Raw genomic sequence first — 26,299 nt, 5'->3', positions numbered from 1 at the left:
TAGCTTCAAAATTTTGAAAGGGGGATGATTTAACTTTTATCCCAAAGGTTTTGACCGAACCTGAATTGATCAGGTTGCCTACTACCCCCGAAGAGTTGGGGATCAGGTCATGACGTAGTTCAGGTGCATAAAATGCCCCTGGTTTATAATATTGTTGAAAGAATTGTTTGGTTTTAAAACGTTGGCTCAAAGGGCTCACAAAAGGATTTTTTTTTAAACGTTGGGAGTTTGGCTATAAAGGCTCAAACGTTTAAGGATGGCCTCCTAGTGTTTTGATGTACAAGTTCTTGAGGAATAAGGTTCAACGGCTTTGAATATTTTTGTCGAGGAGTCTGGCGGTACTCTTGGGCAAGACTTCAACCACGGTGCTCCATTTGAACTTGTGTGCTTCTCAAATATCTTGAATTTATACTCAAGGTTATACAGCTCTCGATAGTCTCCAAATGTTGGAGACAATTCCGATATTCAGTCTATCTCATAGACACCATCACTTGGGTCTTTGATTTTTCTAAGATTTTATCTTACGGACACGTTCCCTTTTCCTTCTTATCTTTTCTCATGCCTTTCTTTCTTTTGAATATTCTCTTTCTTTTGGACATAAAAATTGTCCTTACTATCTGAATACAATGACTTGAAATCCCACCAAGATGTACAACCCAAATGCTCTTCTTGGGGATCAAGTCTATGACTTCCTTTTCTGAAAGTCTTCTCCAAACTTCTCATCAGCTCGACTGGATGTCTGATGCTCATTTCTCTAGCATTTTCGTTTCTGACTTGATGTCTAAAGCGGAAGGAGTTTTGCTTTTCACAACAACAGGGCGTTCACTTGATTTATCCTTATAGGATCAAGCAAGACTACCTCAAATCCCTATAAACAGGTTTATCAATTCTTCGCTCTCCTCGAGAGATAAAGTTTTGCCAATCCATCTTTCCCGAGTGTAGACACCCCATTTTGACTGACCCCCTTTACTTAGTTTAGGTCGCAACCCTAGTGAACCATAGACTCAGAGCCCTAAAATCATCCATAGTATAGTTTAGGGTCCCAAGTAAGTCCTCGTAAGGTTTTGTCTAAATCCGTTGCAGTTCACCTGGTAAGCGAGCTTAATGTAGGATGAGATCAAGGGGGGTGATTTATCTGTACCGGGTGAGAACTGTTCATTAAAAAGGAAATATAGGTATATTTTGTATGGAAGGAGAGTGAATTAGCTCGTTTGAGCTTCGGCCAAATTCGTGCGCCCATCAAATTTGTGCGCCCATTAATTTGGGAGTGCTGATATCAATAACCCATTTTGGGTATAAAGGTCGCAGCAAGAAAAGGAAAACCGGAGAGGGGTCTTCTGATTTTCGCCCAAACACAGAGATTGAGAGGGAGAAGGAGATCCGGCCAGTCATCTTCTCCGGCGGGTTTCCTACCGGAAATTGGCAATTGTCTCGAGATTCAACCACGCACCTCTCGTTATCCGAGAAGCACAGAGCAAGAAGAAGGAAATAGAAGAAATCAAAGGAGGAGAAAGGGGATCTGAGATTTTTCTCGTGAGAGAGGGAGAGAGAGAGAGAGAGATCTGAGGGAGGAAGAGAGATTAGGGGATTTTCTTCTCCGACCTCGCTCCCCGGAGCTCCGGCCAGCAGAGAAATCTCAGATCTCAGATCTGAGAAGAGAGAAAGAAAAGCAGAGAAAGAGAGAGAGAGAGAGAGAGAGAGAGAGAGAGAGAGAGAGAGAGAGAGATCTGGGAAGAGGAAATCCCAAATCTCAAAAACCAAGCTGCTCTTTTCATTCTTTCCGGTCAGATCTCCGGTCAATTTCCGGCAAGCCCCATGGATTCTGATCTTGCCGGATTCCGGTTAATTTTGATTGGATTTTACTTCTGTTATCTTTGTGCTCTAGCTTTCTTTCCCCTGCCTTCAATTCAAGCCTGGAGAGAACCATTTTTTTTATCTCTCTTCTCCGGTCAGGATCCGCCAAAGTCCTTCTCCCTCTCTCTAATTGCTGAGATTGAAAGAAATTGCTGGGCAAGAAAAGAGAGGTCTCGAATTTCTCTTTTGCAAAAGAGAGATCAGAGAGGTTTGAGCTGAAATCAAGGAGAATAGCGGAGAAAGATCCGAGCATAGGGAGGGAAGAAAAGGTGTGAGACCATTGATCGGTCTCTTGGAGCTCTAATTTCGTGATTTTCGCTACTTCGACGATTGTGCTACAATCAATATTCCTCAGATTCTGTTATTATCCATTCCGGTGATCTCATGCTAGTTGCAACCCTCGGTTCTCCAATCCGGTAACTCGGCCCATTTCAATTCACTCCCTATGATTGCCTGCTTGTTTTCTTTCTGTTGGATATTTTGTACCAAAAGGGGTTTGGGTCTTCTGCTGTTCTTCTCTTTTTCTGTTTGCCTTGCATATGTAATGCCTGATGATGTTGTTCTTCTTTTTTTCTTTTTCTTTTTTATGCTTCGTTGAATTTCACTATAGTCATTCAATTTCACTTCATGAAAGCATCCACAATTGTTTTACATGGGCCATTTCTTCCTCGAATTGGTTATTAAGAACATGGGAAATAGTTTTATGCATATGCTGTTCATTTGGATTTGAAACTTTGCTCATTTTTGTTGTCTGCAAAATGGAATTGTTTAATTGAATTTCAGAGTTATTCATGATTCTGTTACAGGGTTTTTTAGCATTATAGCATTGATTCGTGGGTTTGGATGCCAATTTGATCTTTGAATGTGAGATGAAAATATAAGATTCTATGATGAGTGGTTTGTGGAGTTATTGATGCTTATTTGATGTAGGGAATCAGATGGTTACTCTACTCCATGTCATGAGTATGAGTAATATCTGATTTCACAGGAGACCCCATGTCGAGGGTTTGGTTGTATGAACTATTTGATCTCATTTCCCTACCCCATGTCGTGGGTATTATTTGCTTGATTCTCTTGGATTCTGAAGCATTTGCAGGTTTCTTAAACTTGATATTGCTCCTCGGTATATGTTGGCTTTTTCTCTGTTGAATTAAATTATTGTTCTCTTATTTTTATTTTTATTTTGTTATTGGAAAGTAATGCATGTTGAATGGATAATAGTGCTTTAATGTGTATCTACATATAAGTATCTGTCGGAGAAAAATCTTGTGTAAACAGCTGTTAGTAACTCTCAAATTGGGCGATGAAGGCGCTAGCCCAAGCCTATCCTTAGGGGACTTGCTCAGTTCAAATAGAGCTCCCCTCCCTTTGTATAGTAGACTTTAATAGTCTTTTAGACACCGATAGAAGTTAGACCCCTACTAGGAGACATGCTATGTCTCATTAGGCCATGCTCCTTTGGAGACGAGCCTCATTTAGAGCCTACCCTCAGGGAGGTTGCCTTGATTTTGATAGATAATGTACCCATAGGAGGCATGCCTTGCCTCATTTATAGAGCCTCTATTCGGAGACAAACCTTGTCTCATTTAAAGGTTTTCTTTTTTTTTAGAAGGCTTACCCAGCCTTATATTAGAGCTGCTCATTTTAGAGAGTCTTTGACTCATTTCTCCTTTAAGTTGTAGTATACCAGACCATCCGAAGACTCGGGCTAATCATTTAGAGTCTTAGGATTTGTTGTGTAGTTATTGTATGATTTGATATGTTTTCTTACTTTTTTGTACTGATCCTATACCTTTAGCTGTAGCTTGCATGTGTTCGCACACCAGAACTTAGACACCCATTAGGCATGTCAGTCATAACCTAGCTGTGCTTAGGTGACACATCTTTCATTTTATTTTATGTGTGCTTATTATCTTTATCCTCAGGAAATACATGCTTAGGTAGACGACTCCTGAGAATTATTCCCATTTCATATGATTTTTACCTGAACTTCTTTGGAGTTAATGAAAATGGCATAAGAGACCAAGTGCTTGCACTCGGACGAATTGGGGGTGCTCTCAGACCTTCTCCATTCGTAATCAGGCACGAACCCATATATATTTCTAGTTATCCATTGCACAGAGGATTGGATTTTAGGGTTCCATGGCATATCCATGGATGGCGACTCTGAGTTTATTTTTTAGTTACATCTCGGTTTCGAGCCTTAGCTCTTGATCAGGATGTATCTCTTTCGTTTTGTATCGCCACTCGTGCTATGCTATGAGGGTGGCATCCGTTTCGAGAGTTCCTTGATAGAGCTCTCCACACACGTGGATGATCCAGAGGGTGTCAGGGACCCGTTCCCTCGCCGTCCTCGGATTGGGGTCCACACCGAGTTTCAGTTTTCAATACCACTATCAACAGCTTTGATTTCTTCTTTGAGTGGCTATGCTCGACGCTCTTCCTCTCGTTTGATCATGTTTCAGATCTCGAGGAGAATTTCGTCTGCATTCTCATCCGAGAAGGGTTGTTTAATCATTTAAACATTAGATCTAAGAGTGAATCACAAGAATACTGATAAAGCTAGAATCAAATCTTTATTTCAACAGAAATTTCAAGTACATTGATGACTCTTTTCTCTTTTTTTTTACATCGACACAATAAGACTTACCAACTTTGAGAGAAGAAAGTTGGTGTACACTCAACGACAGACAAACAACACGTGACACTTCTTCGATGGTAAATGAACTGGCATTGAAAGGTTGTGGGTGGAACTCCTTCCTCCATGATGTCCATAACTGGGGGTTCAACCCTGGTGTAGATCCTGTTGACCTGGCTGGGTGAAATGAAAGGAAACTGGTTCAACAAATGGGTGAAGTCAGTTAGGTCTGACTCTTGTCATGGAAATGACAAACACTAACTTTAATATGAGGCAATCTCGTTGATTGTTTTATACAAGTTGAAACAAGAGATAATACAAACACATCTCTCCCTTGGGTAAGAACCAACAACATAACAATTGGAAGAAGGGTCATGGTAAGACAAACACATGATTTATCAATAACCCTAAACGATAGCAATCACACTGAAAAATGTGTTGGGTAAAATTCGGCAGCATGACGGCCACACAAAGGGACCCCACAAGTCATCATAAGGGTAGGGTATATGAATAAACTCGGTAGTATAAGACTCTCAACAAGGTTACTTACACTCAAATGATGGTGGCAAGATGCAAGATAAGCTCACAGTCGATAGAAGGAATATGGTCATCGAAGAGATGTGATCAAATGAATGACTGACCATGAATGACGACACTTGGCCATGGGTCGGATTTGTGACAAAAAGACTGAAGGATAGATCATGACAATAAGAATGGTGATGAAAAGCCATCGATCTGATCATATTCCAAAAAATGAATGGATAAGGATAATTGATTAGATTAGGAAGGAAAACCTAACTAAAAAGTAAACCATTAATCTAATTATGTAAATACACGATGGAAAAAATGGATTAATTTTATGAATAATAGATCACGAGATAGATTATGGATAAATAGCCAATAATCTAATGATTATCCACATAATGGATAAATAGAAAGAATTGATTAGATTAAGAAGGAAAACCTAACTATGAAATAGGCTCTAATCTAAATATATGGAATATGGATCAATGATACAAGATATGAATCAGATCTATGATCAAAAGATCAGAAAAAAGACCATGGTCATAACGATGACAAATAGAAGTCACCGACCAAATCTAAATCTCAAAGAATATGACTGATTGGATTAGATAGGAAACATTATAAAGGAGTAAGCCCTAATCTAATAATCAATATATACATATATACATATATATCCTAACCAGGGGCACCAGCCCTAAATTTGATCCCACAGAGTCAAGACACTTAACTCAAGACAGACATGTGAGTGTACTAGGACCACGCTGTAGCCACATAAAGGTGAACTACAATAATCTATGGATAGGACATGGCTCCTAAATCTAGGCTCCAACACGTGTAAACAACACATGTTCGTCTTTATATGAATGCAATATATATAAGCACATGTAGATCCTAATTGGGTTTTACTAAGTCAGCAAATATATCCATATACATAATATATGTAAAATGAAGGTAGAGCTCCGGACTCAATATATCTGAGAGGGCAAGATAGTGAAATGAACAAAATAGCAATGGAGGAGAGTAGATCTGAGGTTTCTCAAAATAAAAATAGAAGATGACCGGCCGGAGAGTAAAATTCTACTGGAGAAGAAGGAGTGCGGTGGCTAGCAGGTGGTGAAGTGAAGAAGAAAGAGTCGGCAAATAGCCGGAGCTTGACCGGAGCTATGCCGAAATCCGACATATTCGATCGGAGAAGAAAAGAAAGGGTTTGGGTTTTTGATATTTGCGGATCTCTCTCTCTTCTCTCATCTGTTTTTTTTTTCTTTTTTTTATATAAGAAAATAAGGGTGATGATATTGGCACTACCGAGATTAGGCACGCGAAAATTTTGATAAGGCGCGCCCGCAAATTTTGTCTTATTTGGCCCAGGCGCGTCCTCCACAGGATACATTCACCCCCCTTTTCTGGGTTTGCACTGCGACACTATCTCGGCTCGTTTGCTAGGCAAACGAGCTCGGATTTTGACGAAATTTTACAGGGACCTAGATGAGACCCTAACCTAGCTTAGGGTGAAGTTTGGGACCCTACCTAGTTGATTTGATGGGGTTTTGTATAAAATTGGAAGGTTTAGGGCAAGGTCAAAATGGGGTGTCTACAGCGGAGATGAGCCGAGGCGAACCAACAGCGAGTACCCTAGTTTTAGTGAACTGGGTTTCCAAGTAGCTTTGGTTTCTGCCGTATGGCTTGTTCCGGACCAGGAGTGCGCTCCCGGTCTTTGCGGAGACGAGCCGTGGCGAACCAAGCAGCGAGTACCCTAGTTTTAGTGAACTGGGTTTCCAAGTAGCCTTGGTTTTTGCGTCCGGGCTGGTTCCAGACCAGGAGTACGCTCCCGGTCTTTGCGGAGACGAGCCGTGGCGAACCAAGCAGCGAGTACCCTAGTTTTAGTGAACTGGGTTTCCAAGTGGCGCGAGGAGATTTGCAAAAGAGCTATCATTCATATTCAATATATATTTACAAAGTCCTTTTCACGCCGGGTGGCCTACTGATAGTATTTTCGGAGGTTCTTTAAGTTCCAGGCATGGGGTAGTGGCTGCTCCCCAAGTGTCTCCAGCTTATAACTTTCCGGGCGGATCACCTCTTTTACTCGGTACGGCCCCTCCCAGGTCGGGGAGAGTTTTTCGACCTTCTTCGGTTGGGAGATGGCAGCTCTCTAGATCCCCTGCTCGGAATTCTCGGGGGCGTATCTTCAAATCATGATAGTTGGACACTTTCTGCTTGTAGGCGGCGACCCTGATTCGGGACTCTTCCCGGGCTTCTTCCAGCAAGTCGAGGTTTACGTGGAGCCCATTTCCATTGAGCTGCTCATCGAAGTTGGTGATTCTGGGAGACGGGGTGCCCACATCGACGGGTATCACGGCTTCTGTCCCAAAGGATAAGCTGAATGGTGACTCCCCCGTTGACGTGCGCGGGGTGGTACGATACGCCCATAGGACATGATAAAGTTCGTCCGCCCATCGGCCAGCTTTCTTGTCCAGCCTCTTTTTAATTCCCTGGAGTAGGATTCTGTTCGTCACTTCTGTCTGCCCATTGGTCTGGGGGTGCGCCACCGAAGTGAATCTCTGTTCGATCTTCAAGTCAGAGCAAAATTTTCGAAAGTTCCGGCAGTCGAATTGTCTTCTGTTGTCTGTTATCAAGACACGGGGGATCCCGAATCTGCAAACCACCGATTTCCAAAAGAAGTTCTGCACGTTTTGTTCTGTGATCTGTGCTAGAGGTTCAGCCTCCACCCACTTGGTGAAATAGTCAATTGCCACTACTACGAACGCGAGTCTTCCAGAGGCCGGGGGAAAGGGCCCAAGATGTCCATCCCCCATACTGCGAAGGGGAGTGGGCTGATGATCGGGGCCATGGATACAGCAGGCTGGTGGATGGTGGGAGAGAATTTTTGGCATCTCTCGCATCTTCTGACCAGATCCAGTGCGTCCTGCCTTAAGGTTGGCCAGTACAGGCCTCGCAGCAGCATTTTGATTGCCAGGGCTTTGCCCCCTAGATGTTCTCCACAAATCCCTTCGTGCGTCTCTTGTAGGGCGTATGCGGCGTTGCTCGGCCGGAGGCACTTCAGGTATGGGAGGGTGTACGATCTTTTGTACAGTCTCTCACCATCGAGGGAAAACCGGGCTGCTCTCTGTTTCACTTTGCGGGCTTCCTTCTTTGTCTCGGGAAGCTTCCCGCTGCGTAGATACTCGATGATTTCGTCCATCCAACAGGACTCATGCTCAACCTGCATTACTTCAGCGACCTCATTCTCGATACTGGATTTCTGTAGAAACTCCATGCATATACTTCCGAGAGTGGTGTATCCGGATGCGGCCAGCTTAGACAGCACATCAGCGTTTGTGTTCTCTGTTCTGGGGATTCTGATGACCTCAAAACGTTTGAACCTGTAGGCTAAACTGGCGGACCTTGGAGAGGTATTTGATCATACGCTCGTCGCAAGCCTCATAGACCTCTTGAATCTGGTTTGCAACCAGCTGGGAATCACAATATGCTTTCAGCCTCTGGGCGTGGGTCTGGACTGCGAGATTCATTCCAGCGAGGAGGTCTTCATATTCTGCCTCATTGTTGGATGCACGGAATCCGAACCTCAGGGCGTAATCTATAGTGAAGTTGTCAGGCCCGGTGAGAATCAAGCCGGCTCCACAGCCACCCTTGTTCGAAGATCCGTCCACGTACACTTCCCAGAGGGGTTCAGTGTTTGATGGATCCTGTTCTGCTGGTGCTGGGTGTGGGACCCGATCCCGCGAGAGGGGTGGGGCGCGAGCCGCCACGCCTTCTCTTGGTCTCTCGTACCCACGCGAATGGCGTGTGCATTTTTAATGTTGACTTTAATTCATCTTTTATGTGAACTTGGGATCACTGAGGCAATCCGAATTCCACACAAAAGAGACTGACAGAGTCGCCACTTAGATGTGAGATCTAGGACTCGTAATTAACCAGAAATCTAGACTCACTACCTGGTTACAAGAATGGAAGGTATGGGGAGTTATCCACCACATGCACCATTCCTGCCCGATAATCGGTCTTCGATTCCAAAAGCTAACACTTTTAAATTTATTTTAAATGGCTCATTCAACTCTCTGTTAATGTGCGAACTAAGTGATATGCATCCTATGATCTAATTTCAATGTAGATCGTAAGTGTGTATCTTGATTCCTTTATTTGTTTGAATTCAGTCTAAGTGAAAGTTCTCCTAAGATTCTAATTTCATGGAAAATCCTAAGTGATTTGATTAAGCATTTACAAGAAAATTAATATACAAAACACCACAATTTGTTGTAGTGCCGACTCGCGGTTGGTATGCCATCAGACATCCAAGCTGCCTACGTACCCAAGCCTCACTGGGATCAGAGTCGACGTAGTTCGGTGCACCCAAGCTAAGCTACTTATGCCTAACTCAACTAAGACACCGATCTAGACTGATTTGACTGTTTTAATAGTTTTAAGAGGAGTTATTTAATTCAAGTTGAGGATTTTATTATCCTAAGATTTCATCTAAGATGCTATATGATTCTTATCTAAATGCAAGTTGTTCCTTAGACTAATGCAGGTTAGCCTACATCCTAGTTTACTAGGCTTGTCCTAGGGAAAGATTGGGTGACTAGTCTAACTAGACCTATGGCACGGTTGCTATCCATAGCAAACGTACGCGATGAGGCTGGACTCCTAACTCTAGGACTCCTTAAAACCTAAGACTCCATAAAACCTAGGACACGACTTGACACCAGTGTTCCTAAATTGGGCTCTAATGGTTCTTATATCGGAAACCATAATCCAATGGTTCCGAAAGACTCGAGACAAATCGATTCAAGTTCTTGAAGTTAATGAATTTCAGATTTCAAGGATTTTCAGTTTCTGGACATTTAAGGATTACCAATGGTTCTACGGTTCACCAATTTCGGCCTTGAATGGCATCCAAGGAAGGGAATCGTGCACTCTTTCCTTGTGCAATTTAATACTTAGGTTATAGCATCTTATTGCCTGGCATATCTCAGGATTTCCGTGGACAGTAACCTCGGAGCCAACAACATGCTATAGCTTAAATATTCAAATTGTCAAAGATCGGTTGCAATTGGGATACGATTATGGATACACTGGCCATTTTTCCAGGGAAATCTAATGATCCTAAAAGTTCTGTTTCAATGGATTAAGGAGTTAATATGTGACAGAGATTTAAGGTTCCTTAGAGATTTTCAGATGAATTTCAATTAATTTCAATATTTTAATGGATTTTATCAATTTTAAACCATATGAGTGATTTTACAAGTGAAACTGTTGCAAACGAATTCGAAATGAGTTGAAACTTCTACAGCAGTAAGATATGATGAGATGTAGCTTATTAAAAGAGTTTTTCAGATTTTTACATTAAGCTCATATTTAATTTTGATTTAACAATTAAATGACCAGATTGCAAAAATAACACAGAAACTACTAGAAATAGAAATCTAAATTCAATGAAATTTCTACAGAAATAAGATATGAGTAAACATAGCATGCTGTGAAAAGTTAATGAATTGTAGAGACTATTTACTACCAATTTCGGATTTTCCAATTTTCAGACCAGATTATGAATTAACACTACATCCCATAGGACACTAGATCCAAATCACTTGAAAATTTACAGCAACAAGAAATATTGAATATAAGACTACTGTAAAAATTTTGTGAATTTTAAAGGTGATCGGATGTCAATAAAAATTCTCACAAAATCTGATAATTTTCAAAGAAAGCATAAAATAATATACCAAACAAAATCCAAAACTTCTCAAAGATTCAAGGTAGAATGTATCAATATCATATTATTTTCCCACGAAATTTTATTATTTTTGGAATCTGTTTAGTATATATTTTATTTTTCTTCGTCGACAAGATATTTTTGAAGAGTTTTCTATTTTTAAAACATGATTTTCGAGAAAATTACGACTCCGGGAAACGTCCTTTAATCTTGTTCTGATATGATGAACACAAGAAAATTTTAAAATTCCACGGATTTAACACACTAAATTCACCAATCAGGGTATTTTTCAATTTTTCGGATCTAATCATCTCACCAGGTACATCTCTTTATCATTTCGGTTTTCAGAAAATTTGAGGATGCATACTTTACCAATGAAATTCCACGGATCAATATATTAGATTATTGTTGCTTAAAGTGTAGCAAAATGAGAGTGTCTACAGATGCCCCTCTTTGGTAGAGATGACGTAGTCATCGAATACGAAAGTAAAAGTGACAGAGCCATTTTGCGTAGCTTTATCGACAAATGACTCCCTAGACACAATGCAACCTACTATAATGCAAGACCCTAGATGAAATCCTAGAATTGGAATAATAAAAAAAAAAACTCGATGCGGCGCCATTCACAAACGGGCAATTAGAGAATGAGATATCATTTTTGAAAATGGATTCTGAAGGGAAAGGACAAAGATCGTTTGTTTTTAGAAGGAGATGAGACGCCGCTCACAAGCGGGTTCAACGAGGATAAGAAGCATTCCCAAATGGACTCGGACAATGAGGCACCGTTCACAAACGGCCTCAAGGAGGATAGAATACCATTCACAAATGGACTCGAGAAAAGAGGCACCATTCACAAACGGGCTCAAGGAGAAGACGAGACCATTCACAAATGGACTCGAGAAATGAGGCACCGTTCACAAACGGGCTCAAGGAGGACGAGACCATTCACAAATGGACTCGAGAAATGAGGCACCTTTCACAAACGGGCTCAAGGAGAAGACAAGACCATTTACAAATGGACTTGAGAAATGAGGCACCGTTCACAACGAGCTCAAGGATAACACGAGACCATTCACAAATGGACTCGAGAAATGAGGCACCGTTCACAAACGGGCTCAAGGAGAAGACGAGACCATTCACAAATGGACTCGAGAAATGAGGCACCGTTCACAAACGGGCTCAAGGAGAAGACGAGACCATTCACAAATGGACTCGAGAAATGAGGTGCCGTTCACAAACGGGCTCAAGGAGGACAAGACCATTCACAAATGGACTCGAGAAAAGAGGCACCGTTCACAAACGGGCTCAAAGAAACAAGATAGCTTTGATTTAATGAATTCCACAACGAAGAATTTAGAGATTTTTCATGAACTTGAATTTGATGTAGGATTGGATTTTTTTGAATCGGGGATTGTATTCGATGAATTTTTGATTTTTGAAAAATGAGGCACCGTTCACAAACGGGCTCAAGGAGGGCATGAGACCATTCACGAATGGACTCAGAAAATGAGACACCGTTCACAAACGGGTTCAAGGAGAAGACGAGACCATTCACAAATGGACTCGAGAAATGAGGCACCGTTCACAAACGGGCTCAAGGAGAAGATGAGACCATTCACAAATGGACTCGAGAAATGAGATGCCGTTCACAAACGGGCTCAAGGAGGACAGGACCATTTACAAATGGACTCGAGAAAAGAGGCACCGTTCACAAACGGGCTCAAAGAAACAAGATAGCTTTGATTTGATGAATTCAACAACGAAGAATTTAGAGATTTTTCATGAACTCGAATTTGACGTAGGATTGGATTTTTTTGAATCGGGGATTGGATTCGATGAATTTTTTATTTTTGAGAAATGAGGCACCGTTCACAAACGGGCTCAAGGAGGACATGAGACCATTCACGAATGCACTCAGAAAATGAGACACCGTTCACAAACGGGTTCAAGGAGAAGACGAGACCATTCACAAATGGACTCGAGAAATGAGGCACCGTTCACAAACGGGCTCAAGGAGAAGATGAGACCATTCACAAATTGACTCGAGAAATGAGGCGCCGTTCACAAACGGGCTCAAGGAGGACAGGACCATTCACAAATGGACTCGAGAAAAGAGGCACCGTTCACAAACGGGCTCAAAGAAATAAGATAGCTTTGATTTGATGAATTCAACAACGAAGAATTTACAAATTTTTCATGAACTCGAATTTGACGTAGGATTGGATTTTTTTGAATCGGGGATTGGATTCGATGAATTTTTGATTTTTGAGAAATGAGGCACCGTTCACAAACGAGCTCAAGGAGGACATGAGACCATTCACGAATGGACTCAGAAAATGAGACACCGTTCACAAACGGATTCAATGAGAAGATGAGACCATTCACAAATGGACTCGAGAAATGAGGCACCGTTCACAAACGGGCTCAAGGAGAAGACGAGATCATTCACAAATGGACTCGAGAAATGAGGCGCCGTTCACAAACGGGCTCAAGGAGGACAAGACCATTCACAAATGGACTTGAGAAAAGAGGCACCGTTCACAAACGGGCTTAAAGAAAGAAGATAGCTTTGATTTGATGAATTCAACAACAAAGAATTTAGAGATTTTTCATGAACTTGAATTTGACGTAGGATTGGATTTTTTTTTAATCGGGGATTGGATTCGATGAATTTTTGATTTTTGAGAAATGAGGCACCGTTCACAAACGGGCTCAAGGAGGACATGAGACTATTCACGAATGGACTCAGAAAATGAGACACCGTTCACAAACGGGTTCAAAGAGACCACGAGACCATTCACAAATGGACTCAAAAAATGAGACACCGTTCACAACCGGGCTCGAAGAATATAAGAAACTATTCCCAAATGAATTTAAAAATATGATGCATCGCTCCCAAACGGGTTAGAAGAAGATAACAGCCCATTCCCAAATGAACCCGGAAGATGAGACACCGTTCACAAACGGGTTCAAAGAAACGAGATAGCTTCGATTGATGAATTCAACAACGAAGGATTTAGAGATTTTTCATGAATTTGAAGTTGACGTAAGATTGGATTTGATGAATTTTTGATTTTTTGAACTCAATGAAATCGGGGATATTATGGATCGTGCCCGACAAAGATGTTGGAAACTACGATTTTGACGAATGATGAAACGGCAAACCTTAGGAACGAAGAACCATTACTAACAAGAATGGATTAGGGACACTTTTATGAAACTTCAACAAGATCTTTTTCAAAGAGACTGCTGGTCTTGTCTTCTGGGGATTTTGATAACTGCAACCTTGAACAAGATACTTGAAATTGGTAATTTAGAACAAAGGCTCTCTTGGATACTAACATGGAAAAGCGGGATCTGCTTCTTGACATGTGTTTAGATAAACATTTCTTGACCATGATAGTATTTAACTAACTGGAAGGAGATTTTGAATTTTAATGGTTCATCTTTCTGAGAAATTGGCTCAACCACCATTGCATCTGAGGCTCTTCCAAGTTTAAGGTGCCTTCCTGGGGTATGATCTTTTTACGGAAGCTGGGCTTTCTGATGTTTCTACTTCTGAATTTTTCTGAGTTGATCTTCTTTGAAATGAGGTTGCTTGACTAGATTACCGAGCTCTTTCATACGATCGCAGGGAGATGCCGAGGCCGGGCCTCCTTTACCAAGACAGTTGCATCATTTGGACATAAGAACGACGATTGACTCTTTCTAAAGAGAAAACTTAGATAAAAGGCACTACTCAAACGACTGAGCAGCTCTGAAGGAGTGAACATAGAATGACAAAGATTGACTAACTACACTGACAGACACAGTAATGCTTCTGACCTAGTTAACGTTTTAATTGGTAAGTCTATCCTTTCAAGGAATGTTTTTTTTTTCAATTGGTAAACACTGGACTTTTTCCTTAAAACAGTAATGCCTCAAGGATTTAATTACGACCCTTAAGATTGCTTAGCTTCAATGCCCCCAGTTTTGACGATGTCACTTGAATTTGCTTGAACTTCAGTTGATCTTCAGTCTTGATACCGGCTGTAGCCTTCTTATAATGGTTCTCTTACCGTGACCAAGTTACCTCTTCAGGGTTTTTAACTTGGCGGACCGTGCTAGCCTTAACTTTTGCCTGAACCACCTTTCTAGGTTTTCAATCCAGCAAGCTATCTCCTTAGCTTTTGCCTAAGCCGCCCTTTCGGGTTTTCAACTTAGCAGGGGAAGAACCTTAAATTTTGCCTAGACTGCCCTTTCAGGTTTTCAGTCTAGCAGATCTTCAAACTCCGTTCTGTTTTTTTTTTTTTTTTACTTTTTGTGTTTCGGGACCTATATCATTAATTCTGAACACCAGAAGGACTTTATAGGTAGGATAGGGCTTTTCAAAGAATGACTTAAGGTTCAACAAAGATTTCGACCGAACCTGTGAATAGGTTGCCTACATATCCCAAGGTAGGAATCAGGTCGTGTGTAGTTCAGGGCGAATCCCCTAGTTTGAAGATAACTTGTTTGAAGGTTAATTGATTTTTCTTTTTTTCTGGAATAATTGACTTCTCTTCTTTTGGAACTTGTCCCTCCTTTTTTTCTGAAAGGATTGAATTTCTTTCCTTCTTTTTGAATCGACCGAACTCGGTTTAACCGAGCTGCCTACGTACCCAAATGTAGGGATCAGGTCTCGCGTAGTTCGGGGGAATGCCCCGAGTTTGATGGGTTTTCAAGAAAATTCGATTCAGGCTCGAAGGGTTTGCAAACCGGTATTTTTTTGACATTGGGTTATGATTTTGAGATTTAATCGGCCAAAGGAGGCCTTCCGACGTTCAGATTGGGAATCGATCTAGGTTACTAGAGTCCCTCTGGTACTGATTATTTATTTCTTCTTTTTTCGGAGTTTGACGGCATTTCCAGGTAAGAGATAATGGATCTTCTTCTTTCAAGATTCTAATATGTGCTTTCGACTTTCATAGAGCAAAACGTGTTCTTTGACATCCTCCATCTATGGATTTGTAACTCTTGATATTTGATGATCACTTTTCAATACTTGCTCTTGAACTTCTTATCTTGAATTTGTTGGCTTCATGTTATGAATTTGAGAGCCAAGGTTATTGATTGGAAATATGAAAGTTGTTTCCACTCTATGCCCCTTGTATAGCATATGTCTCTCACTTTTTTCATTCTCTTGAGCTTTCTATATATGTCTTACCCCTGGTATAGGTTGTAGCTTTTCCAGACAATCTTCTTATTCTTGAAATAAGTTTATCAATTCTTCACACTCTTCAGAGGGTAATGTACTTTTAATCGGCATTTACTGAATCAAAGTTTCAGTACCAATGTTTATCATTTCAATTCCATCTTTGAAAGGCTGGGATTGGCGCTCTTCCTCTTGTTCAAGGAATTGCTGTGACTCAAGTGGAATTTCGTCAATTTTGTCCTCATTTGAGGAGGGAGTCTTATTTTAAGATCAGAAGCACACTTAAGAAATAGACACAAGTGAATTACAGCCAGTCCGGGTATTGGATTTCTCGAATGAAGTCAGCCCTTAAGAGCCTCTCCACTTCTTCTTTTATCGCCTGCCGCCTTTCGAGGGCGAAATGTCTTTTTTTCTGTTTCACCGGCCTGCAGGTTGGGTCAACACCGAGTCTGTGCGTGCTGACCTCCGGGTCTATGCCGGGCATGTCAACGGGAGCCCAGGCAAAAACGTCTGCGTTGTCTTGAAGAAACTGGGTGAGGCTGTGCCGGGTGCTACTGTCGAGAGAGGAGCCGATCTGAACGACTTTCTCATTATCATCTTTGCACAAGGGGATGGAGATGAGGTCTTCGGCGGGCTGAGTCCCCCAGGATTCGTCCCTCAGATCAAGTAACTCAATCGGCAGCGATTCCACCGCATTTTTGCCCTTGAGTGCCATTGCATAGCACTCCCTGGACTGGGGTTGGTCTCCCCGGACTTCTCCCACGCCGTTTGGCATTATGAATTTCATCTTCTGGTGATACGCTGAAGCGACTGCGCGGATCAGGTTTTGGCCAGGCCGTCCCAAGAGAGCGTTATAGACCGAAGTGGCCCTCACTACTAGGAAGTTGACCATGGCGAAGGCTTGACAGGGCGGTTCTCCGACGAGGACTGGGAGTTCAATCTGTCCCTCCACCTTCACGACCTCCCCTGAGAAACCGAACAGATCCGAGTTCGCCGGCCTCAAACGGTCGTCGCCTATCATCATTTTCTGGAAAGCATGATAGTACAAGATGTCTGCCGAACTCCCGTTGTCAACAAGAATTTTCTTTACTTCCCAGTTCGCGACGAGCATGGTTAAGACCAGGGCGTCGTAGTGTGGCAGTATCAGGTTGTCGAGGTTCGCATCTGAAAAGGAGATCTCATTCTCCGTCTTCATCTTTTTGCTGCATGTGTGCACGGCATTGACTCGGCGTGCGTATGCTTTTCGAGCAGCAGATGATGTGGCCCCCAGCGGCCGGTCCGCCCATAATTGTGCCGATAACTCCTCTTGGCTGAGATCATTGTGCCTTTAGTTGTGAACTGGATGGCACAGGAGATTGGTTCCGGACACGGGGCGGCTGTGACCGTCGAGGGCTCCGGCCCTGAGGACTCTTCTCTCTGCGCTCCCTTCTGTGGCCGTCACTTATGACATATTTTTTCAAGTATCCCCGGCCAATCAGCAGCTCGATTTCTTCCTTGAGCTGCCAGCATTCATCTGTATCGTAACCGTGGTCCCTGTGGAATCGATAGTACTTCGATTTGTCCCTCTTGTTTTCCTTGGAGATCATCCTGGTCGGCCACCTTACGAACTCTTCTCCTTTGATTGTGGCCAGTATGTGTCTCCGGGATGTGTTGAGAAGGGTAAAGTTCTCTTGTTTCCTTTGAGGGGACTTTTCTTTTTTGGGGGCCTTATCGTCCCTACGTTGCTTGGTAGGGTTCTTGTCTTCAAAGGTTCTCCTCCGATTTGAGTCCAGAGCTGCCAGCGTTTCCTCCACTGCTTTAAATATAAAATATGCATGCTCTTTACCTTAGTAGTACAGCTTTAAATATAAAATATGCATGCTCTTTACGCCTACCATTCACACATAAATGTGTTCATCACACATCGCGGTCAAAGCTACAGAGTGGTCGACCTCTTGTATTTTTGAGGCCTCGGTGTTGAACCGGGCAATGTATTCCTAAAGGGCCTCATCTTTATTTTCCAAATGAAATCCCGTTTTGGAAGTGTTTCCCTAAAAATAAAAAGCATAATTCATGTAAAAAATGTTCTTTCATGACTAAGTTTCTATGGGGTATAATAGAGATAATAACAATCAATACTTAAATTATGAGTTCACTACGCAAACTATCATTGTTTAAGATATGATCTGTAATGATTGACATTGGATCCCACATAACATACGTGCAATCTAGACCATTGATTGGTGGATCCCCATGAGGCAACCTACACGTGCCTAGTCCTAACCTATCGATCCAATCAATGGCTAAGTTTCTATTAAAAGGATCCTAAAGATGCCTTATTGATCAAGATCCGAGGATAATCCAATTACTGTGGGACCAGCTGCAATGGGCTACAACTGTGGCTGCTCACCAATTGACATCAACTATGTACCTTTTTTTTCTTCTTTTCTTTGTATGTGTGTGCGCAGTGGCAGAGCTAGGATTTATACATAAGGGGGGCATGCTATTTGTAAGGGGGGCAGGTTATACATAAGACTGGGCCCAATTGAGTTGGGCCTATTAAGGAGTTTGGCCCAACTCAACAGGGGCTGCTGCCCCCTTATGATACATGTAGCTCCCCCCTGTGTGTGCGTGAACATGCATGAGGCCTGGAGCCACCTTTCTTTTGTTTCTTCTTTTTTGTGTGTGCCCGTGACTCAAACTATTTGGATTTATACTATAAGATTGTTAAATTTTCATTTCTCTTTTTGTATAACTAAGTTTTCTTCCTCTTTTATTTGTACGTGTATGTGTGTGTGGTTCAAAGTACTTCGATTTATACTATATGATGGTTAGATTTTCATTTCTCTCTGTACAAGTTATAACCAAGTTTTCTTCTTTACTTACATAGTTTCTCTTCTTTTTAGGAGATTTTGTTCTCATGTGTAGAATATTTGTAAATATTTAAACCATATTATAACGCACTAAATAGATTCCTTCAACCTAGTTATTTGTTATATAGGGCATTTAATGAAGGGAAATGTTATCAGCACTACTGTGTTTTGATGAGGGCACTCCACACTTTACTAAAAGTACTGTATGGCCCCACCATAGGATGATCCGAACCGTCCATTAGATGGGCCACAGCCTAAATAGGTTGTGCCCCAAAAATCATTTCCATAGGTTGATCCTAACCCTCTGATCTATTGAGGGTTAGGATCAACCCTCTAACATTCAGATCAGAGGGTTAGGATCAACCTATGGAAATGATTTTTGGGGCACAACCTATTGAGGCTGTGGGCCATCTAATGGGCGGTTTGGATCTTCCTATGGTGCGGGCCATACCGTACTTTCAATAAAGTGAGAGTGCCCTCATCAAAACACCATAGATTTTTCCTCCTTAAAAAGAACTTGCCTTTCTCGTTTTTTTTGCTTCCCACTATGCCGTGGGAGATAAGGGTGTCAATTTTGGCTCGGGCTCGGAAGCTCACTCGAGCTCGGCTCGAATCCTTAACGAGCCGAGCCGAGCCGGCTCACCAGGCTCGTTAAGCTTAACGAGCCGAGCCCGATTTAGGCTAGGCTCGGCTCGTTAAGAATTTAATATATTTAAATATATATATATTATATATTAATATATACACTAAAAGGGTTGTCCAGGGAGGGAAAGGGGGAGGCAAAATATGTCACTTCATTTTAGGAACCCCATTTGTTACTTGGACCACCCCCCTTAGTGTAAAAAAAGTAGTGAAATTACACTATATAGGGCTGTCCAAGGAAGATGAGGGGTGTGAACTTAATATAACCCAAGCTCGGTAAGGCTCGCGAGCCTGGCCGAGCCTGACCGAGCCGAGCCGAGCCCGAGCCGAGCTTTTGAGCTTAACGAGCCGAGCCGAGCCTGGCCAAGCTCGGCTCGGCTTGGCTCGTTTACACCCCTAGTGGGAGACCAAGCAACTTTCCCAAAACAAGCATTAGTAGTCATTTTTAATATGCCGTCCACGTTTTTCTCCACGTGCTTTTGTTTTCAGGAGACTGATTTTTCGTCACACATATGTTTTAACCGGTTGGAGTTGGACCACATATTAAGAGGGACCACATTGCCATTTTACACGATATTTCCCCCTTGGACGGTTAAAATCCCCCCATAGTTATTAGTTAAGTTTTAAAGGCAAAGAAAAACACTAAGGCTCTGTTTGGTTGCATAGAAATGTGGCATTGGGGTGGGATTTTTTTTCCAAATGAAGTTCCACACCACCGTTTGGATGTGTTTTCTTTTTGAAACTCTGTTTGACCACTGGGCTTGTTGGATGCTTGTCGGCCATGTGGCCTTCTCCACCATGCCGAATGGCAAACCCAGAAATGAGAGTTTGTTGTTTAGAATGGGATGAGAATGGGATTTCGAATGGGATTTCGAATGACTGAAGATTCATTCTTACTGCCCGAGGCATTTCCGAGAGGACGTGAGGGCAGAAAAAAAAAAAGAGGAGACGATCATTCATGGCCACAACCACCATTCTCTCTTCCTCAAGCTCCTCTTCGTTCCCCTCTCCATTGAAGTCGAGGAGCAAAAAGCGGAAGGCCAGTCCGGTAAGTTCGGGTTTTTCAAAAAAAAATTCCCCCTTTGAATCAAAGCTTTGTGATGGTAGATCTATTTGAGGGTTTTCTTGCATTGTGAAGTGTTGGGTTCTCTATTTGGGGTTTTTTGTTGTTCTCTGGAACCCTACCCATAAAAAAAAGGACGAACCCTCTGTAACTTGGTTTGCATGTCTGATATTCGACTGGTTTAATTTTTTTTGGGGGGTTCTATTGTTCGATGTATCTGAAACCCTAGTGAGAAAAATCAGTTTGTTTTGTGGGGTTTTTTTGGTCGAAATGGCGAAGTCGTGCCCGCTCTTCTCGGGTTTTTCCGCATATTAAACCCTAAAATGGCGAAATGCATTTATTTATTTGGGGTTTTCTGCTATTTGTTTGTCTATTTTTCCGCATTTCTTCCCCTGTTCCAGTACTATTTGAATGGAGTTTTGGGGTAATCATTTCTTCTCTTTTTACATTTTTCTTCTCATCCAACTTCTCTACTAGGTGGTTGCTTCATTATTACTGTTTCAATCTCTGAACTTGTTAACTTGCCCATCAAAAATAAAAAACTTGTTAACTGATGACTATTTTTGTAGATCGTTTATGTCCTTTCCTTGCATTATGTATATAATTTTTTTTTCTCTTTATTTGATAAGACCGTTTCTTCATATCCCCTCTGATTGGCTTCTGGTGAAATGAAATTTTTTATTTGGGCTTTAATGGTATTGTTTACTAGATTTTTTCGCATTTCCTCAACCGTAATAAGGAAATCAGTTTGGTTTGTGCTATTACGGCTCTTCTGATGCGAATGTGCACATGAATTGCATTGTTTACATGTTTTTTTATATTTTTAATCAATGAATCCAACACACGGGAAGCTGTGGTTTTGTGATTTTTTGCAACTATTACACGACACGGTTATGTTGGGTTCGATTTTTTACTCATGAAATGGTTACTAACACGGCAGTAATTTTGACGGAATTATTTATGTTAGACTTGATCCAACTGCGATAAGACATCAGGATGGAGGACGATGACTGGGAAATAGATGCTGATGTCTATACCGAGGGAAGTGGAGGCAGTGACGATGAAGATGATTTGGTTGACGAAGTGGCCTCAGTTGTTTGTGTTGGTGCGTGTTTATTTTTAATGACGGTAATGGGCGAAGAAGGGCTTTTCATAGAAAGGGGTCCTTACCAGAACCACTATCTCACTGATCGCGGTTTCGTGAACTATGTAGTAGAGAGCGATGAGCATTGTCATAATCTCCTTAGGATGAATGTCGAATGCTTTAGACGACTCGTGAATATTTTTAAGGAGAGCGGCACCTTAAAGGACACTATCCACTGCAATGTTGACGAACAGGTTGTGATTTTCCTGCACACAGTTGCACACAACCTGAGGAACCGTTGCATGAAAGTGTATTGTTGAAGGTCTGGAGAAACCATAAGTCGTTACTTTAATAAGGTTCTCCGTGCCATTCTGTCTATGGTAGACCAATTTATAATACCACCTTCTTCGGAGACACCTACGCAGATTGCGGAAAATCCAAGATGGTACCCTTATTTTAAGGTAACCTCCTTCCGTTAAAATTATCTCTAATTTCTAGTGTAACAAATAACAGTAACACCGTCACTTGTAATTGTTTAGGACTGCATCGGCGCGATAGATGGGACACACATCCCTGCAAAAGTACCGGCCGAAATGAAGAAGCGATTTATTGGTCGTAAGGGCCACCCAACGCAGAATGTACTCGCCGCGTGTGACTTTGACATGAAATTCACATTTGTTGTCGCGGGATGGGAAGGGTCTGCGTCGGACTGTAGGATCTTAGGGGACGCCATCGCTGACGACTTTGGAATTACCCGCCACCCTGGGAAGTTCTACCTTGCAGACGCAGGCTTCCCGTTACTAAGCAATTTTATCACTCCTTACCGCGTTACAAGGTACCATCTAAGTGAACAGAGAGGTCGCGCACCCCTGACAAAGAAAGAGCTTTTCAATTACAGGCATTCCTCAGCCCGAAATGTTATTGAGCGTGCTTTTGGTGTTCTAAAAAAGTGTTTCCCCATCCTAACATGCGAACAAATGTACGCCTATCGAAGGCAAGTTGACATTGTTATGGTATGTTGTGCTGTGCACAACTTCCTACGAGGGGTGATGCCGAATGATGCGTATATTGCTGAGGTTGATAGGGAAGTAGCTAAAGTAGAAGGTAGACGTGCCCGCCGCTGTGGGACCCGATCCCGCGAGAGGGGCGTGGGGCGCGAGCCGCCGCCACGCACTATCTCTTGGTCTCTCGTACCCACGCGATTGGCGTGTGCCTTTTATTATTAATTTTAATTCATCTTTTATGTGAACTTGGGATCACTAAGGCAATCCGAATTCCACACAAAAGAGACTGACAGAGTCGCCACCTAGATGTGGGATCTAGGACCCATAATTAACCAGAAATCTAGACTCGCTACCTGGTTACAAGAATGGAAGGTATGGGGATTTATCCACCACATGCACCATTCCTGCCCGATAATCGGTCTTCAATTCCAAAAGTTAACTCTTTTAAATTCATTTTTAATGGCTCATTCAACTCTCTGTTAATGTGCTATCTATGTGACATGCATCCTATGATCTAATTTCAATGTGAATCCTAAATGTGTATCTTGATTTCTTAATTGGTTTGGATTCAATCTAAGTGAAAGTTCTCCTAAAATTCTAATTTCATGGAAAATCCTAAGTGATTTGATTGTTTCAACAGTTTTAAAAGTGATTAGCCCGAGTCCTCAGATGATCTGGTATTCATCCAAAGAAGCCTACGTATCCCCGCCTCCACGAGAATCAAGGCAACGTAGTTCTCCGCGCCTATTCTAAGCTAGGATGCCTAAGACACCTAGACTTCTATCCTAGACTCGATCTAAAAGACCGAACCGGTTATTAAAGTTTCTTGTACGATTATTTAAATTTCAGTGAATTGTGGATTTTATGACACCCTATATGCCCTAACTAAATGCAGATTAGCCCTAAGCTAATGCAGGTGGTTCTTACAACCTATGTGTGACTAGGCTGTATTTCCTACGGAAAACCAAGGGTGGACTAGCGTATCCTACTCTAGTCATCACTCGGCGATATGGATCGCCGACTGACCGGACGGAGGCGCTCCTATAACTCTAGGACAGACCTCTAACTCTAAAACAAGCACACAGCAAACAATCAATCAAACAACCTATCAAAAGAAAAACCCTAACTCTAAAATTCTCTATCGAGGAGAAACTCCTAACTCTAGAGGAAGGTCTTTTGAAAACTATATTTTAAAGGTTTTTGAAGAAGGTTTAAAACGTTTATTTACAAAAAAAGTTTGGCTGGACTTGGGATGTAAATCCCAAGCTGCACTACGTACCTCGGAAGAGGATCAAGCCAACGTAGTTCGAAACGAACTCTCAAACTACGCTTCTAAAAGAAACACTCACACTTCAGATTTTTTAAGGTTTTTTAAAGTTTTCAAATGTTTTTGAGTTTTAAATTTCTAATGTTTTTGGATTTTAAAGCTTTTCCAATGCTCAGGACCTTTAGATGAATTCACTCTTACAGAGAACAAACAAGCATAACCATAAACTAGGGCAAAGCCCTAAAGCAAAAAGGGAAAACCCCAAACAAGCAACTAACGCCTCAAAGAGACGAACCACAACAAGAAAGATAGCGTCCCAAGAAGAGAGAAAACGATCCAAGATCCCAAGCAAGCAAAGCTTTAATAAGACTGAGTTAGCCTCTAATCAAAGCGAAGTAATCAACAACTCTAAAGGAGAAACTCCGAACTAACAACACTAAAGAGAGGAACAAATGAGTCAGAGACTCTCTAATACTACAACTTAGAGGAGGAATGAGTCAAAGACTCCCAAATAACGCCAACAGAAGAACCAATGAGTCAAAGACTTCCTAGTAATACAACAAAAGAACGAATGAGTCAAAGACTCTCTAAAAGAAATGGAAACATGAGTCAAAGACTCCAATAACACCAACTAAAGGATAGATGAGTCAAAGACTCTCTAAGAGAAAAGGAAACACGAATTTGCACATTTGGCAGAGGTAAAACACCCAGCCGGGCCGGACAGCTACCTAGCCCTAGGGTGCAACAAATGTGCAACCCAATACCCATAAGGGTAGGGGTATGGAGCCAAGCCGAGTAGGGCGTTCTTCCAAAACCAAACGGCGCACAAAGAGGACTAACGAGAGAATGAGACCGGGCGGGTCTCCCAAACACACACAAAGATGAAGGTGCTTTAGAGATTTTAAGATGATTTTCAATTAATTTCAATTTTTTAATGGATTTTACCAATTTTTAATCATATGAGTGATTTTACAAGTGAAGCTGTTGCAAACGAACTCGAAATGAGTTGAAACTTCTCCAGCAACAAGATATGATGAGATGTAACTTACTGGAAGATTTTTACAGATTTTTACATTAAACTCATATTTAATATGGATTTAAAAATTAATTGACCAGATTGCAAAAATAACACATAAACTACTAGAAATAGATATCTAAATTCCATGAAATTTCTACAGTAGTAAGAGATAAGTTAAAATAGCATACTGTGAGATTTTCATGAATTTAGAAAACTATTTACTATCAGTTTCGAATTTTTCAAAGTTTAAACCAGATTATGAATTAACACTACAGCTCATATGAAACAAGATCCAAATCACTTGAAAATTTTACAGAAGCAAGAAGTATAGAATTTAAGAGTACTGTAAAAATTTGGAGAATTTTATCTGTGATTTGACGTCAGTAACAATTCTCCCAAAATCTGCTGATTTTCAAAGAAAGCATAAAATTATATACCAAACAAAATCCAAAAATTCTCACAAATTCATGGTAGAATGTATCATTATCATATTATTTTCCCACGAAATTTCATTATTTTTGGAATCTGTTTAGTATATCGTTTAGTTTTCTTTGTTAAAAATCATGCAAAAATCCGAAAATATACCAAATAATTCTAAAAAAATTCCGAGAACGGTGTACCTACCTGTGATCGAAATCCTCGCCGAATCCGAGAGCCGAAAAACTCGAAAATCCCGCCTCCGTGCTATCGCTTCCGCTTTCTTTCTCTTTTTCGTTCTTTTTTTGTTTCTTTTTCTTCTTTTCTTGTTTCTTTTTCTTCTTTTTTTTTCTTTTCAACCCCACATAGCAACTTTGTTAGAACACATGATAGAAGAGAAATGAGTTGTCCCTCCCTTACTCACCCTCATTGAACCATTTATAGCAAAGGAATGGGAGGGTGGTGGCCACCATTGTGGACTTATTCCATGGTAGGTGGCCACCATTGTGGACATATTCCATGGTAGGTGGCCACCATTGTGGACATTGAATTTTGACATGTGTGTGGCCCCATGCATGTTTTTTAAAGTCCTTTTGAGTAGGTAAAAGATAATCCAAATGGGTCCCATATGTGACCAAATTCCCAATTGTGCATAAAATCATATGCCCCACTCCAAAGTATGATCGGAACCGTTCATTTGATGGGCGACAATGTGATTTAATTTGTGCTCCGCTAATCAATCCTATGGGCTGATCCAAGCCATCCAATAGATCAAAATGTGAATATGTTACCCCATTTTTAAATCACTCCCATTTGATGATCCGAACCGTCCATTTGATGGGCGACAATTGATGATCTTGACCGTTCAAATGGTGGGTCGCAATGTAAATTGGTTGTGCCCCCTTAAATCATTCCTCTATGACGATCCAGACCATCCAATTGATGGGTCCCCTACCTAAGTAGGTTGTGTCCTCCTAAATCATTTCAATGGGCTGATCCGAGTAACTCAACCTGATGATCGTAACAAAATT

General features: G+C 41.5%; 1 protein-coding gene across 1 annotated transcript; it reads right to left on the bottom strand.

Annotated features, from left to right (window-relative positions):
• Positions 1-2,801: 2,801 nt before the first annotated feature.
• Positions 2,802-8,291, bottom strand: LOC143859389 (uncharacterized). The gene is made up of 2 exons (XM_077370107.1): positions 7,926-8,291; positions 2,802-2,996 (listed from the first exon to the last, which is right to left on the bottom strand). Exons 1-2 carry the CDS (start codon positions 8,289-8,291, stop codon positions 2,802-2,804), a joined length of 561 nt encoding a protein of 186 aa, XP_077226222.1.
• Between the last annotated feature and the right edge of the window lie 18,008 nt (positions 8,292-26,299).

Source organism: Tasmannia lanceolata, unplaced genomic scaffold, assembly GCF_043159265.1.
Source record: "Tasmannia lanceolata isolate RefF3 unplaced genomic scaffold, GAP_Taslan_0.1 ptg000029l, whole genome shotgun sequence".
Classification (NCBI taxonomy): domain Eukaryota; kingdom Viridiplantae; phylum Streptophyta; class Magnoliopsida; order Canellales; family Winteraceae; genus Tasmannia; species Tasmannia lanceolata.
The sequence above is the reverse complement of the archived record's forward strand: the minus strand, read 5'-3'. Positions and strand labels throughout refer to the sequence as shown.